This window comes from Gorilla gorilla, chromosome 8, assembly GCF_029281585.2.
Source record: "Gorilla gorilla gorilla isolate KB3781 chromosome 8, NHGRI_mGorGor1-v2.1_pri, whole genome shotgun sequence".
NCBI lineage: Eukaryota > Metazoa > Chordata > Mammalia > Primates > Hominidae > Gorilla > Gorilla gorilla.
In genome coordinates, this window is record NC_073232.2 from 46,448,540 (window position 1) to 46,465,503 (window position 16,964).

At 46.6% G+C, this 16,964-nt stretch overlaps 1 protein-coding gene and 1 pseudogene across 3 annotated transcripts in view; one reads left to right on the forward strand and one right to left on the reverse strand.

Moving 5' to 3' along the window:
* The window catches only part of HK1 (hexokinase 1), a 131,952-nt gene that overhangs the window by 97,855 nt on the left and 17,133 nt on the right, over positions 1-16,964 (reverse strand). For 2 of the 3 annotated variants that reach the window (XM_031015138.3, XM_055353618.2), the window contains exons 3-4: positions 15,301-15,400; positions 8,388-8,435 (exon numbers count right to left, since the gene is read on the reverse strand). In XM_031015138.3, coding sequence (XP_030870998.1) covers positions 8,388-8,435; positions 15,301-15,327 — 75 coding nt within the window. In that variant the 5' untranslated portion in view covers positions 15,328-15,400. Of the gene's footprint in view, positions 1-8,387; positions 8,436-15,300; positions 15,401-16,343; positions 16,425-16,964 lie in introns of those variants that run through there. The other variant, XM_063710045.1, reaches the window with a different exon arrangement.
* LOC134759208 (small ribosomal subunit protein uS8-like) lies at positions 3,307-3,764 on the forward strand (annotated as a pseudogene).

The following is a 16,964-nucleotide window of genomic DNA, read 5'->3' on the forward strand; positions in this document are numbered from 1 at the left end:
AAGCCTAAGATAGTGCTTGAGATATTTTGCAGACCTTGCACTTGATGGATCAGTTGGCACCCCCCAGATTGATAAACTGGATCATCTGATCTTGTGGCCCCCAGCCAGAAACTGACTCAGTGCAAGACAGTTTCAATTCCCTATGATTTCATCTCTCACCCAACCAATCAGCACTCCTGACTCACTGGCTGCTTCCCACCCACCAAATTATCCTTAAAACTCCAATCCCCAAATGCTCAAGGAGACTGATTTGAGTATAGTAAGACCCCAGTCTCCCTCAAAAGTGACCCTGAGTGAATTACTCCTTCTTTATTGCAATTCCCCTGTTGATGAATCAGCTCTGTCTAGGCAGTGGGCAAGGTGAACCTGTTGGGCGGTTACAAGTTTGGGAGCTTGTCCAGGATTGCCCTTACGACTACCTGCCATAAGGGTAATCCTGGTTCGGTAGCCTCCCTCTGGTGACGGATCCAGAGGCAAGTCCAAGTGGCCGCCTACTTCTCTTGGACTGGGGGTTGACTCTGCTACTGTCTCTACAGGCCGGGCACTGCTGACCCCTGGTGCATGGATTTAATTGCAATAGAGAAATAGTCCTGGGGAAACTGATTTGAGTAATGATAAAACTCTGGTCTCCCACACAGCCAGCTCTGCATGAGTTACTCTTTCTCTATTGCAATTCTCTATCTTGATAAATCAGCTCTGTCTAGGCAGTGGGCAAAGTGAACCCGCTGGGTGGTTACAAAAATTGTAGATAATACATGTGTGTTATTCTAATTAAAAAAAAGAGATAACTCTGGGAATGATGCCCATACAAAACAAAGCAACAAAATAGAATAGAACCTGCATCCTTGTCATCAAGCTGCCCCATATCAGCCTCCCCCCTCCCCCCACCACATTACCTCCATATTTCTAAAATCTGAGAGAAAAACAAAATTCCAATGTGTTTATCCAAATGCTATTTTGGAGTTTTCTGTTACTGCCAGCCAAATCTAATACTAACTGATACACACGTTGAACAAATAGAGGGCAGGGATTTCATTTTAGACAGAATGGACAGGGAAGGCCCTCTGAAGATGTGGCATTTGAGCAGAAACCAGAATAAGATGAGGGACACTATGCCAGTGTCTAGGAAAAGAGTGTTCCAGGCAGAACTAGCCCCTCATCGCCTCTGCTGAAAATCTGCCATCATCCTTGAACTCCTTCCACTCCCATGGGCTCCACATGTAACCTGTTACCAAACCCTAAGAATTCTACCCGTAAATGTATCTCAGAACAAACAAACAAAGCAAACAAATCAAACCTACAAACTTTTTTTTTTTTTTTTTGAGACAGGGTCCCATTCTTTTGTGCAGGCTGGAGTGCAGTGGATCAATCACAGCTCACTGCAGCCTTGACCTTCCAGGGCCCAAGTGATCCTCCCACCTCAGCCTCCCAAGTAGCTGGGACCACAGATGCACCCCACCACTCTCAGGAAATTTTAAAATTACTTTTTGTAGAGACAGAGTCTTAGCACCATCTGTTGAAAGGCTTTTCTTTCCCCATTGAATTGTTTTCACATCTTTGTCAAAAATTATCATACCCGGGAGGCTGAGGCAGAAGAATGGCGTGAACCCGGGAGGCGGAGATTGCAGTGAGCTGAGATCGCACCACTGCACTCCAGCCTGGGCGACAGAGCGAGACTCCGTCTCAAAAAAAAAAAAAAATCATTATACCATAAATGTAAGGGTTTATTTCTGAACTCTCAATTTCAGTTCATGCAGCTATATAATTATCCTAATGTTAGTATCACATTGTTTTGATTACTGTAGCTTTATAAGCTTTTTTTTCTTTTTTTGAGATGGAGTTTCGCTCTTGTTGCCCAGGCTGGAGTGCAATGGTGTGATCTCAGCTCACCACAACCTCTGCCTCCCAGGTGCAAGTGATTCTCCTGCCTCAGCCTCCCGAGTAGCTGGGATTACAGGCACCTATCACCACGCCTGGCTAATTTTTTGTATTTTTAGTAGAGACGGGATTTCACCATGTTGGCAAGGCTGGTCACGAACTCCTGACCTCAGGTGATCCACCTGTTTCGGCCTCCCAAAGTGCTAGGATTACAAGTGTGAGCCACCACACCACGCCTGCTTTTAAAGTTTTGAAATCAGGAAATGCGAGTTCTCTTTCTTCTTATTCAAGATTGTTTTGGCTATTCGGCACCCCTTCCATTTTCATATGAATTTTAGAAGCAGCTTGTCAATTTCTGCAAAGAAGCCAGCTGAGATTTTCATAGGAATTGGGTTGAATCTATATATTAATTTGGGGAGTTTACCACCTTAACAATAGTGTCTTCCAATCCATGAACATGGGATGTCTTTCCATTAATTTAGATCTTCTTTATTTTCTTTCAACAATCCTTTGTGGTTTTCAGAGTAAAAGTCTATACTTCTCTTGTTTATTCCTAAGTAATTTGTTCTTTTTGATGCTATTATAAATGGAATTGTTTTCTTTTCTTTTCTTTTCTTTTTTTTTTTTTTTTTTGTGACAGAGTCTCACTCTGTTACCCAGGCTAGAGTACACTGGTGTGATCTCAGCTCACTGCAACCTCCGCCTCCCAGGTTCAAGCAATTCTCCTGCCTCAGCCTCCCGAGTAGCTGGGATTACAGGTGTGTGCCACCACAACCAGCTAATTTTTGTATTTTTAGTAGAGATGGGGTTTCACCATGTTGGCCAGGCTGGTTGCAAACTTCTGACCTCAGGTGACCCACTCGCCTTAGCCTCCCAAAGTTCTGGGATTACAGGCATGAGCCACCACACCCAGCCAGGAATTGTTTTCTTAATTTCATTTTTATATTGTTCATTGCAATTTTATAGAAGAAGTACAATTTAATTTTTTTTTTTTTTTTGAGATGGAGTCTCGCTCTGTCACCCAGGCTGGAGTGCAGTGGCGTGATCTCGGCTCACTGCAACCTCCATCTCCCAGGTTCAAGCAATTATCTGCCTCAGCCTCCCGAGTAGCTGGGATTACAGGCACCCAACACTACACCCGGCTAATTTTTGTATTTTTAGTAGAGACTGGGTTTCACCAGTCTGAAACCAAGGCTGGTCTTGAACTCCTGACCTTGTGATCCACCTGCCTCAGCCTCTCAAAGTGCTGGGATTACAGGCGTGAGCCACCTTGCCTGGCTACAATTGATTTTTGTATATTAATCTTGTATCCTATAACCTTGCTGAACTTGTTTAGTAGTTCTAATAGGTTTTTGTGGGTATTCTAGGATTTTCTACATACAAAATCACGTAGGGCTCTTTTTGCCATCTTTCCACACCACCACAGTGGTGCACATGAATGTCCTGGCTGATGCTCTCAAGAGCATCAACAATGCTGAAAAGAGAGACAAACACCAGGTTCTTAGGCCATGCTCCAAAGTCATCGTCTGGTTTCTCACTGTGATGATGAAGCATGGTTATATTGGCGAATTTGAAATCATTGATGATCACAGAGCTAGGCAAATTGTTGTGAACCTCACAGGCAGTCTAAACAAGTGTGGCATGATCAGCCCCAGATTTGATGTGCAACTCAAAGATCTAGAGAAATGCAGAATAATCTGCTTCCATCTGGCCAGTTTGGTTTCATTGTACTGACAGTCTCAGCTGGCATCATGGACCATGAAGAAGCAAGACGAAAACACACAGGAAGGAAAATCCTGGGATTCTTTTTCTAGAGATGTTATACATATTTACAAATAAAATGCCTCATAAAAAAAAGCAAAAAACAAAATTACATAGGAATAACCTTTTGATATATGCAGCAACATTAAAATATTAAAACCAGGCACAAGAGAGTACATATGTATGATTATATTTATATGAGGTTCAAGAATGGAAAAGCTCTGGTGATAGAAGTCAGAATAGTGATACTGTCAGGACAGGAAATGGGAAGTATTGACTGGAAAAGAGCGTGAAGGGATTTTGGGGGGTGATGAAAATGTTCTATATCTTGAACTGGGCAACGGTTACATAGGTGTATACATGTGTTAAAACTTCTTAAACAGCCGGGCATGGTGGCTCACATCTGTAATCCAAGCACTTTGGGAGGCTGAGGCAGGTGGATTGCTTGAGCTCAGGTGTTCAAGACCAGCCGGGGCAACATGGCAAGACCCTGCCTCTACTAAAAAAAAATTAAAAATAGGCCGGGTATGGTGGCTGAGGCCTGTAATCCCAGCACTTTGGGAGGCCAAGGCAGGCGAATCATGAGGTCAGGAGTTCGAGACCAGCCTGGCCAACATGGTAAAACCCCATCTCTACCAAAAATACAAAAAATTACTGGGTGTAGTGGCAGGCACCTGTAATCCCAGCTACTTGGGAGGCTGAGGCAGGAGAATTGCTTGAACCCAGGAGCCAGAGGTTGCAGTGAGCCGAGATCGCGCCACTGCACTCCAGCCCAGGCAACAGAGTGAGACTCCATCTCAAAAAAACACAAACAAAGCTGGGCGCGGTGGCTCACGCCTGTAATCTCAGCACTTTGGGAGGCCGAGCTGGGCAATCACGAGGTCAGGAGTTCGAGACCAGCCTAACCAACATGGTGAAACCCCGTCTCTATTAAAAATACAAAAATTAGCTGGGCCTGGTGGCGCACGCCTGTAATCCCAACTACTCGGGAGGCTGAGACAGGAGAATCGCTTGAACCCAGGAGGCGAAGGTTGCAGGAGCCGAGATCACGCCATTGCACTCCAGCCTGGGCAACAGAGAGAGACTCCGTCTCAAACAAACAAACAAACAAACAAACAAACAAAACCCACAAACAAACAAACAAACAAATGGGCAGGCTGGTACATGGCTGTAGTCCCAGCTACTTGGGAGACCAGGTGGGAGGGTCACTTGAGCCCACGGGGTGGAGGCTGCAGTGAGCCAAGATCGCACCACTGCACTCCAGCCTGCGTGACAGAGCGAGACCCTGTTTCAACAACAACACACTTATTAAGCTTACAGAATGTGTGTGTTTGACTGGTAGTAAATTATACTTTCATTTAAAAAAAATAAAAACAAAGGTCGGGCGTGGTGGCGCACGCCTGTAATCCCAGGTACTTGGGAGGCTGAGGCAGAAGAATCACTTGAACCCAGGAGGGAGAGGTTGCAGTGAGCTGAGATCATGCCACTGCACTCCAGCCTGGGCAACAGAGTGAGACTCTGTTTCCAAAAAATAATAATAAATAAATAAAGAGATAAAGATGAACTATTTTAAAATGTGGTGGCCTAGTAGTGTCATTAGCTAATTCTCTCAAGGCACTCTGTACACATAGTGATTAGTTCATCATTAACAATATCATATGTAAATCCAGAATTTAAATAGCCTGCTAATTTTTAATTTTTTGACTGACTTGGCATTATATCTAATAAGATGTTTATCTTCTTTCAACCCCATGATGTAGCTGAATAGTCTGTGCCAGGGGTAGGAAAATTATCAGCCGTCTTATTTTCTCATTGTTCATTTGTGTTAGCTTCAACCCAGTTTCTTCTACTTTTTTTTTTCCTTTTAAGAGACAGGGTCTCACTGTCACCCACGCTGGGGTGCAGGGGCACAAATCATAGCTCACTGCAGCCTCAAACTCTTGGACTCAAGCAATTCTCCTGCCTCAGCCTCTCAAGTAGCTGGTATTGTAGGCACACATCACCATGCTCAGCTAATTTTTACAATTTTTTTAGAGATGAGGTCTTGCTATGTTGCCCAGGATGTTCTCAAAACCCTGGCCTCAAGTGATCCTCTCCTTGGTCTTTTAAAGCACTGGTATTACAGGTATGAGTCACTACACCTGTCTCAACCCACATTTTTTATGCAGAAATCTTTTAAAACCACTTGCCTATTTTGTGAGGATCAGTCTAATTAAACCCAAATAACATGATACATAAGACTACTTCAACCAAGCAGTTCTTTTTATGATCTCAGCTCACTGTAACCTCCGCCTCCTGGGTTCAAGCATTTCTCCTGCCTCAGCCTCCCGAGTAGCTGGGACTACAGGCGCCCGCCACCACACCTGGCTAACTTTTGTATTTTTAGTAGAGACGGGGTTTCACCATGTTGGCCAGGCTGGTCTAGAACTCCTGACCTCAGGTGATACATCTGCCTCGGCCTCCCAAAGTGCTGGGATTACAGGCGTGAGCCACCGCACCTGGCCCGACCAAGCACTTTTTTTTCTTTTTTTTTTTGAGACAGAGTTTCACTCTGTGGCCCAAGCTGGAGTGCAGTGGCAGGATCTCAGCTCACTGCAACCTCCGCCTCCCAGGTTTAAGCGATTTTCGTGCCTCAGCCTCCCAAGTAGTTGGGATTACAGGTGCACACCACCACGCCTGGCTAAATTTTTGTATTTTTAGTAGAGATGGGGTTTTACCGTGTTGGCCAGGCTGGTCTTAAACACCCGACCTCAGGTGATACGCCCACCCCGGCCTTCCAAAGTGCTGGGATTACAGGAATAAGCCACCACATCCGGCCTCAACCAAGCAATTCTAAAGCTGCGATGCTTCAGAATATGCTAAAGATGGTCTAGGAAATAAAGGAGGGGGCCACTATCGACCCCTCCTCGTTGTGAGAGTCCTGGGTACCTGCAAGGCCACCAACGTTGATTTGTCTTTAAAAAGTTGGTGACGATGGAATTGTAATACAGTTGACCCTCGAACAACACCGATTTGCACTGCAGGAGTTTGCTTACACCTGGATCTTCTTCTGCCTCTGCCACCCCTGAGACAGCAAGACTAAGCCCTCCTCTACCTCCTCCTCAGCCTACACAAAGTGAAGACTACAAGGATGAAGACCTTCATGGTGATCCACTCCCACTTAAAGAATAGTAAATCTATTTCTCTTCCTTATGATTTTCTTAATAACATTTTCTTTTCTCTAGCTTACTTTATTGTAAGAATACAGAATATAGTATATAAAACATACAAAATATTTGTTAATTGACTTTATGTTATCGGTAAGGCTTTTGGTCAACAGTAGTTTTAGCAGTTTGGTTTTGGGGGAGTAGAAAGTTATATATGGATTTTCTACTGCATGATGTGGGGGTGGTCAGTGTCCATAACCCCCTCATTGCTTCAGGGTCAACTGTACTTTCTTCCCACTGGGAAGTAGATCATCTTGCACAGCACACATCCTGTAGGTCTCGCTACACTTACGCCCCCTACCCCCTCTCTGGTTTCCTGGATGCCCAAGGCTTCCTCCAGCTCAAGCTCCTTGCTACTGCCAGACAGAAAACAATGTAATCACATGACTCCTCAGCCTAGAGGATCCTTCAGGCCGTGCTGTCAGAGTTTCTCAACTGGACAACCAATCCCAGTCCCATCCAATCTCCTCAGTCTCCCCAGCTTTTTCCCATTTTTGCAGGCTCTGTTTTGGCACATGCTGCTCTCTCTGCTTGAAATGCCCTTCCTCGCCTGGCACGTGCTTTCCTCTTCTTCAAGACTCTCTGCAAATCTCATCATCTCTATCCAGCCTTTGTTATCTGGACCCAAGACGGGGTTGACCACTCCCTCACCTGGCTCTTAAAGCACATTTCACCTATGTTGTAACTTTCTCTTTTGAAAAAATATTGAGCTTCACTTCTCAGTCATTAAGTCTTTTGAGACTGGAGACCGAGTCTTATTTATTTTCAAAAGAACAAGAATATAGCTACGCAATCAGTGGAATGAGGAGCAGGGCAGAGCTCTGGGGCTCCAGGTTGAAACCGCACCCAGCTTTGGCCCTCACCTGGGACTAGGTAATGGCCCCGAACACAGGGGAAATCGAGAGTTTCTGTGCTTTTCTCCCAAGTTGATTCATAAAGTGTGCACCTCACCACCTTCGCATGAAGCAACCCATCTCAGATCCACTCTGTTGCCACTTTAAAGAGATAGTAAGCTGTGTGCTTGGGGAATGGGAGGGAAGAGGGTAGGTCAGCACAAACAGCGCAGGAAACTCTTTGATTTGGGGCTAAATGGGATATGTCAACAGGAAAGATCTGAAACTTGTCCATATTGAAGTGCAGAGCAGATGGGTGCCAAGTTTCTGGCATGCCTGACTGTAAAATGGAAAAGACAGGAGGGGAGAGACCCTTCCATTTCCCCTCCCAGGGTCTCTCACAGTCAGGACGCCACGCATCCCCAAGGCAGGAAGGCCTTGTGTTTGGCTCTGACAATTAGCATTCTGCTTCCAAGAAAGGGCTAAGAAGGGGGCCTCTGTGACTAGGCACCCTTGGAAAGCACCTTCCCTGTTCAGGTGTACTGAGTCCAGCAGGGAGCAAGTTGGAGGTCAATACTGCTCCACACCCTGGAGAAGCCACTGCACAGCTGCTTGGCTGGCTTAAAATCATTATCCCAAAGGGGATTGCCATGCACTATCTTTTACAGAAAATGTTACAGAAGGAAATGAAAAAAAATAGCTTTCTTACCTCACTTTCAGCAAGTAGATGAAGTTTTGGTTTTTCAGCTGCTGTAGCCTTAGAGAAAGACAGGACAAGTAAAGTGTTACAAATGCATTTTAGCAACTTGCATCCACAACATATTGATGCTTATAACTAATCAATCACGCTCAGAAAGCAAAAGTAATTACAAGTAACCTTGGAATGTCTAAGCAAATTCTATCATGATTACCAATTCTCTGGATTAAATGCAGCAGAGCTCAGTCATGTGCAATTCATGAATTTATTCACACAAACACTAGGTTCTTACAAATGTACCAGGCACTGTGTTGGAAGCTGGAGAGTCCAAGAGGAAAGACAACCGTGGTTCGGCCCTCAAGGAGCCCACAATCCACTAAGAAAGACAGATGTGCCAGTCAGTAATGGAAGCGCAGCAGCACCAGAGCTGCGGCAGAGGCCTGGAGAGGAGCTGTGGGAGCACAGGCATCTAATCCCTACTGAACCGCTGGCCCCGCTGTGTCTCCTACCCTGAAGATGCAATGCTTCCCTGATGAGCAAGGAGGCAACATGGCCATCAAGCAGTGACCAGCTCTTGGCAGGGTCTGCAAAAGATGAGTTAGCATTCTGCCCTCCCCTCGCTATTTTTTTTTTTTTTTTTTTGAGACAGGGTCTCTCTTTCTCTCTCTCTCTCTCTCTCTCTGTCTGTCGCCCAGGCTTGGAGTGCAGTGGCGTGATTATGGCTCACTGCAGTCTGGACCTCCTGGGCTCAAGCAATCCTCCCACCTCACCCTCCCAAGTAGTTGGGACTACAGGTGTGCAACACCACACCTGGCTTATTTATTTATTTATTTATTTATTTATTTATTTATTTATTGAGATGAAGTCTCGCTCTGTCGCCCAGGCTGGAGTGCAGTGGCGTGATCTCTGCTCACTGCAACCTCTGCCTCCCAGGTTCAAGCGATTCTCTTGGCTCAGCCTTCTGAGTAGTTGGGATTACAGGCATCCGCCACCACACCCGGCTAATTATTTTTTTGTATTTTTAGTAGAGATGGGATTTCTCTATATTGGCCCGGCTGGTCTTGAACTCCTGACCTTGAGTGATCTGCCTGCCTCAGCTTCCCAAGTGCTGGGATTACAAGTGTGAGGCACCGTGCCTGGCCAAATTTTTTATTTTTTGTACAGATGGAGTCCCTCTATGTTGACCAGGCCGGTCTCAAACTCCTGGGCTCAAGTGATCCACCTGCCTCAACTTCCCAAAGTGCTGGGATCACAGGTGTGAGCCACTGCCCCTGGCAGATTCTGCTTTTTTATAACTTCCTTTGCCTCACAAATTTTGGAAGCTGCTGCCAATCAAGAGAAAAGCTCATATGAATTTTTTCATGATGATAGCTGAATGGATAGGGAGGGTGTAGTAAATTGTTTGCAAAAAACAGCCACACTAATTCTCCTCCCTGTACCCATGCTTTTACATAGTCTCCACCCACAGCAACTCCAGAACTGGCCATGTGACTTGCTTGGGCTCATAGGACAATAGCAATGCCATGCAAACAGACACTTGAAATATGCTTGTGCAGGGCCGGGCGCGGTGGCTCACGCCTGTAATCCCAGCACTTTGGGAGGCCAAGGCGGGTGGATCACGAGGTCAGGAGATCAAGACCATCCTGGCTAACATGGTGAAACCCCGTCTCTACTAAAAATACACAAAATTAGCGGGGCGTGGTGGTGGGCGCCTGTAGTCCCAGCTACTCGGGAGGCTGAGGCAGGAGAATGGCGTGAACCCGGGAGGCGGAGCTTGCAGTGAGCTGAGATCACGCCACTGCACTCCAGCCTGAGCCAAAGTGCGAGACTGTGTCTCAAAAAAAAAAAAAAAAAAAGAAAAGAAATATGCTTGTGCTTCGGGGCTTGACTTCTCATGCTGCTCTTGGAACCCTTGCAACCACCACTATGTGAATGAGCCCCAGTTAGTCTGCTGAACATGTGTGGCACATGGCCCAGTTACCACCCTTGCCTATAGCCAGTCAACTTTCAGATGTGGAAGAGAAGCCACAGACATCAAGCTGCCTGCAGACCTCTGAGGGAGCCAGTCTGACAGTAAATGGGACAGAGAAGAGACGTTCCAGGTGAGCTCAGTCCAAATTACCAACTCACAGGATTGCCGGTAAATAAGAGATTATTGTTTTAAGCCACTAAGTATTAAGGTGATTTATTACACCACACACGTAGCAAAAGCTGGCTGATACAGAGAAGGGTTTCCAGGTTGGAGGCAGAAATGACAGTGCATACATATCTTGGAGATATCTTCCTTCCTCCTCCAGTATCTCCAAAAATCATGTGCAAGCTGGCCTGTTTAGATGCTTAACTTTCTGGTTGCTGGAATACTTCATGGAAAAGGAAACCTAGACCTATTGGAGGTGAACTGAGGCTGGGAACCTCAGGCACATGTGAGTACCAGCCCACCTGCCTAACATGCCCAGGGCATCTCGCTGAGGCTGGGAACTGAGCTGTCCTGTGTCACTGGGCACAGAAGAAGGCTACCCAAGGAGCACAGAGTTGATAAACGTCCCCACATACAGAATACGCCAGATAGGGAGCGGGGGGATGAATAAAAATGCTTGGTAATGGGCTCAAGTCACACCTCCAGAAATGAGTGTTGGGAGTGTAGCCAGAATGCCTGCTCTGGAGCCAGTGGAGGCCAAATCAGTCTTGTCCAGTGAAAGGGGAGATGAATCAGATGGATTAGAGCCTCGCCCCACCTTTCCACCTACCACTAGCAGGGGATAGGGTGGGTCCTGGTCCCAACCAATCTCAGGGCTGCTAGAGACAAACTTTCTGGGGAGCCCCAAGTCAGAACAGATGTAGCCCAAACTCAAGTATATTGGTGACGCCTAGGGACTTCAAAGGACTCTGCTCTCAACTTGGAGATCTCATAGGATTCTGATTGTCAGTCTCCACTCACCCCTGCAGGTATCTCTGCAGCATTGGAGGTTGGGGGAAAACTGGGAGAAAAAATACGAATACGAATACTGAGGCCCTCCTCAGCCCTTTATCTGTAACAACAACCTGTAAAGTGCCTCCTATCTTAGTGCCCAGACCCAGAAAGCACAGCATAAATATTAGTTCTTCTTCTTCCTCCCCACTATTAGTGGGTGAGAAGGGATGGAACCCAGAGTGACAGAGCACAAGGGGCAATCCCACTCTATAAGGAAGGAGACTGAAGTTCCTGGAAGCTTGCATAGCAGCCCATGGACGTGCAGGTAGTCCCTGTAAGAATCAGGGGTAATCCATGTATGTATCTCCCCTGGAGGGCAGGGATGATCTTTTCAGCACTTCTTGTCCTACCTCACATAATCAAGGTCCTAGGCTGGGTGCAGTGGCTCATACCTGTAATCCCAGCACTTTAGGAGGCTGAGGCAGGAGGATCACTTGACACCAGGGATTTAAGAACAGCCTGGGCAACATAGCAAGACCCCATCTCTAAAAAAAAAATTAAAAACTGGCTGGTTGTGGGGGCACACGCCTCTAGTCCCAGCTACTTGGGAGGCTGAGGCAAGAGGATCAGTTGCGCTCAGGAGTTCAAGGCTGCAGTGAGCCATGATTGTGCCACTGCACTCCAACCTGGGTGACAGGGCAATATCCCATCTATAAAAAATAAAATTAAAAAAAATTGTGGTCCTAGGAAAACTACAGAAGCAAAAAATAGCATCCCATAGACAGTCTGAGCTTCCAGAACAATCCAGGCAAGTTTTCCACATGCCCAAAGCCAAAACTGCCTAGGCCTTACACTGACACCCCCATGATAGCCAACTCCCTGCTGAAATGGCTCTAATGAAGCCTTGCAGATACTTCCAAGCCTACATGAGAATTAATAGTAAGGCAACAGTGAAAAATACTCTCTGGGGCTTGGAATTGTCAGGAAACCTATGAGAAAGAAACCAAATGGACCATGCAATTTTTGGCCCTTCCTTAGACTAACAGTGGACATTTCAATATCCCGAGCATGAGTTTCTAAGCTTGGAACAACTCAAAATATATCTATCCTTAGGAAGATAGGGTTGGAGTCACACACCTCACTTTCAGCCTTGAGCTTGATGGTGGGTAGAAAGAGCACAGTCCTGGAGTGAGAGAGACCTGAGTTTATGTCCTGGATCTGCCAGGACCAGCTGTACAAGCTTGGGAAAGGAATTTAACCTCTCTAAGCCTCAGTTTCCCCATCTGTAAAGTGGGAATGACACCTTCTTCACTGGGCCTTTGGGAGTGGTGGGCATAGAGGACTTGCTTGGTAAATGGCAGCACCTACAATAAAGATCATGGATTGACAGAGGCTCCAGGCAATAAGACTACAACTGCTCTGGGCTAATTGATGGGACCAAATCAAAGTCCAGCTGCTGGATTTCCATCTGTGTCTGAGGTCCCAGAGCCTGTGCTCCTCTCCCTGGACCTCCAAGCACCAAAGAGGGCCTGTCGTCAGATTGACACTGAACTCTGGGTGCTGGAGTCCAAACCTGCTGACTGCCACGTGGCGCCTGTGACACTGGCTGCTTTGTGCCACCTCTCCAAGGCTGGCCTGGCCTGCTTTAAATTCCTGGTGGCATTCTGCCTGGGACTGGCAAAGCCAGGCAGGGGCACAAGAAGGGGGCCATGAGAGGTGGCAATGACATCCCAAACAAACTTCCAGGTTTAGAAGGGCTCCTTCTTTCCCAGAGCAGGCAAAACTTTTCTCACTCTGGTTGGGGGTGAAGGAGGAGAAAAGGAAGAGGCCTAAGAGACCCAACGGCTAAGAGGAATTTTGAATTTCTGTATTTAGTGGCCTCCACTCCCCACTGACAACCACGCAGGAGCCTTGGATTCCACAAAGGGGAATGAGGCTGAGAGCTTCCAGTTGGGCATTAGGAACAGGACAGAATTCAATCCTCTCAAAAGCCTGAGAGGGGCTGAGCACGGAGGTTCACGCCTGTAATCACAGCACTTTGAGAGGCTGAGGCGGGTGGATCACCTGAGGTTGGGAGTTCAAGACCAGCCTGGCCAACTTGGTGAAACCCCGTCTTTACTAAAAATACAAAAAATTAGCCAGGCGTGGTGGCGGGAGCCTGTAATCCCGGCTACTGGGGAGGCTGAGGCAGGAAAACTGCTTGAACCTGGGAGGCAGAGGTTGCAGTGAGCCAAGATTGCACCATTGCATTCCAGCCTGGGCAACAAGAGTGAAACTCTGTTTCAAAAACAACAACAACAAACAAACGAAAAACCCTGGGAGGCAGGAGGGATGCACCTGAGCTGGACTTTGCAAAGCCCTTCTCAAAGAAGCTGAAGAGGGCACTGTAAGCCACTCTTGTAGGACTGAGGGAAAGATAACCACCCCAGGCGTGCCCAAGCCCCTCACCTCTTGCCTCGAGGTGGAAGCAACTCCTTGAGCTTGTATTGTCCACTTTCAGATACTAATCAGGAATTAATTTGCCACCCAAGGGCTGACCAGGGGAAAGTCTTCATAAAGCAAACAGGCCAGGCCACTGCAGTGATTTAAATGGGGCTGTGAGAGTGTTCTGGGCTCAGGGCACTCAGTTAGTATGAGCACTGTGTTTGTCTTTGAGATCAAGCCCACTGTGTCTCAATTTCCCAGATTGTTCTGTTGGTGGGGGGCGGGGTGGAACAGCTGTAGTCCTTGCTCCAGAGGGACCCATCTACAGTATAGATTAATTTGAAATAAGCCAGCTACTCAGAACATAATTTGTCCTATAAACATTTTCCAGGGTTTATTTCAACATCCAGGGGGAGAATCAAAGCTCTTTAAGATGTAAAGAACGGGCTTCTGGGCTGGGCACAGTGGCTCACACTGTAATCCCAACACTTTGGGAGGATGAGGTGGGAGGATAACTTGAAGCCAGGAGTTCAACACCAGCCTGGGAAGCATAGTAAGACCTTGTCTCTGTTAAAATTAAAAAAATTAAAAAAAAAAAAATTGGCCGGGTGCAGTAGCTCACGCCTATAATCCCAGCACTTCGGGAGGCTGAGGTGGGCAGATCATATGAAGCCAGGGTTTCGAGACCAGCCTGGGCAACATGACGAAACCCCATCTCTACAAAAAAATACAAATACAAAATTAGCCAGGCATGGTGGCGCACACCTGTAATTTCAGCTACTAGGGAGGCACAAGAATCACTTTAACCCGGGAGGCAGAGGTTACAGCGAGCCGAGATCATGCCATTGCACTCCAGCCTGGGCAACAGAATGAGACTCTATCTCAAAAAAAAAAAAAAAAATTTGTTTTTTAATGGGCAGAAGCCCATTTTTACATGGCAACATAAAATTCAGCCAGGGGGCTTCTCTTAGAGAAGACAAAGCCAAACTCCTATTTCCAGCACACACTGATGACTTCACAGCATAACTGTCTAAAAAGCAATTAACCAGGGGGATACAGAACGATCCTCTGGGCTTCCCTTGGTCAGAACACAAGTGGCCCCTGCTGCACCAAGACTTAGAGGCTGGGTCTGAGGGGGCTCCTGCCTTGCCTCATGACACTTTCCTACTGTGCTCTTGGTCAGAGTTTTCCCTCCTCTAAGATGGACCCCAACACACCCCTCTGCCAGGGAGAGCAGGTTGAGCAGGCTATGGTATATGTGACCCCTCTGAGAAGCTAAAGAAACACCAGAGCGGCTTGTAATCCCAGCACTTTGGGAGGCCGAGGTGGGCGGATCACCTGAGGTCAGGAGTTTGAGACCAGCCTGACCAACATGGAGAAACCCCATCTCTACAAAAAAATACAAAATTAGCCAGGTGTAGTGGCCCATGCCTGTAATCCCAGCTACTCGGGAGGCTGAGGCAGGAGAATCGCTTGAACCCGGGAGGCAGAGGTTGTAGTGAGCTGAGATCGCGCCACTACACTCCAGCCTGGGCGATGGAACAAAAACATCTCAAAAAAAGAAAAAAAGAAAGAAACACCAGAGCTTACCGATTCTCGCTGGCAGATCTGCCCCATTGTGGGGAGGGCACTTGCTGACCTCGGGTCCTTTCTTCTGCTTTTCTACTCTCAACAGCTGGGTCTTAAACGCCTAGAGAAAGGCCAAGTTCAAAGAAGGCAGGGTCAGAGGAATGTCGGTCTCATTTTTGTTCTCACCAATTAGGAAGCTAAACACCCTAATACTGAGAACCAAGACATAGTGCAGACACATTTCTAGAGTATTCGTAAACCCAGGTAAAATGTCATAAAGTTTCTCCTTTTGTTTGTTTGAGGCAGAGTATTGCTCTGTTGCCCAGACTAGAATGCAGTGGCGCCATCATAGCTCACTGCAGCTTCTGTTGCTCAGGCTGGTTTCGAACTCCTGGGCTCAAGCAAACCTCCCACTTCAGCCTCCTAAAGTGCTGGGTTACAGGCCTGAGCTACTGCACCCAGTCAAGGTTTCTGGCAGCCTATCATTCTAGAAGAAATTCCCTGGAGCCTGGTCTGGAAGTGGTACCTCATCACCAACTACAACCTTCTCTGCTTATGACTATGTCCAAAGAAAGAGTCATGCTTTGGAGAGGAAATCCAATAGAAGTGGAAATTAGCAAAGACATCTCCAAAAGGCCAAGTCAGAGTCTCAGTCCGTTGACCAGGTTGGAGTGCAGTGGTGCCATCGTAGCACACTGCAGCCTCAAACTTGAACTCTTGGACACAAGCAATCCTCCTGCCTCAGCCTGCTGAGTAGCTGCAACCACACACATGGGCCACCATGCCAGCCTAATTTTCAATTTTTTTTTTTTTTTTTTTTTTTTTTGTAGGGACAGGGTCTTGCTATGTTGCCCAAGCTGGTCTTGAACCCCTGGTCTCAAGTGATTACCCTGCCTCAGCCTCCCAAAGTGCTGGGATTACAGGTGTAAGCCACTGCATTCAGTCTACTTATGACTTTTAAAATCTCACCCTATAACTTTTTAAGGCTATTCTTTATAATGTACACATTATTTATATGTGATTTTTAAAAAAATGAGCTATAACTCACATACCAAAAGACTCACCCTTTAAAGTGTATAATTCAGTGGTTTTCTGTATATTCATAAGGTTGTGCAACCATCATCACTAATTCCAGAAAATTTTCATCACCCTATAAGGAAACCCATACCCATCACCAGCCATTTTCATTCGATCCTTCCCCCAGCCCCTGGCAACCATTAATCTACTTTCTGTGTCTGTAAATTTGCCTTCTGGCCATTTCGCATAAGTGGACTCATAAAGATATACAATCTCAAAATAATTAAAATATATGTACTGAGGAATGTGTGATATGGTTAGGCTTTGTGTCCCCACCCAAATCTCATTTTGAATTATAATCCCCATAGTCCCCATAATCCCCACATGTCGAGGGAGAGACCAGGTGGAAGTAGTTGGATCATGGGGGCGGTTCCCCCCCTGCTGTTCTTGTGATAGTGAGTGGGTTCTCATGAGATCTGATGGTTTTATTAGAGGCTCTTCCCCCTTCACCCTGCACCTCTCCTTCCTGCAGCCGTATGAAGAAGGTGCCTTGCTTCCCCTTTGCCTTCCCGCCATGATTACAAGTTTCCTGAGGCCTCTCTAGCCATGCTGAACTGTAAGTCAATTAAACCTCTTTCCTTTTAAATTACCCAGTCTCTGGCATTTCT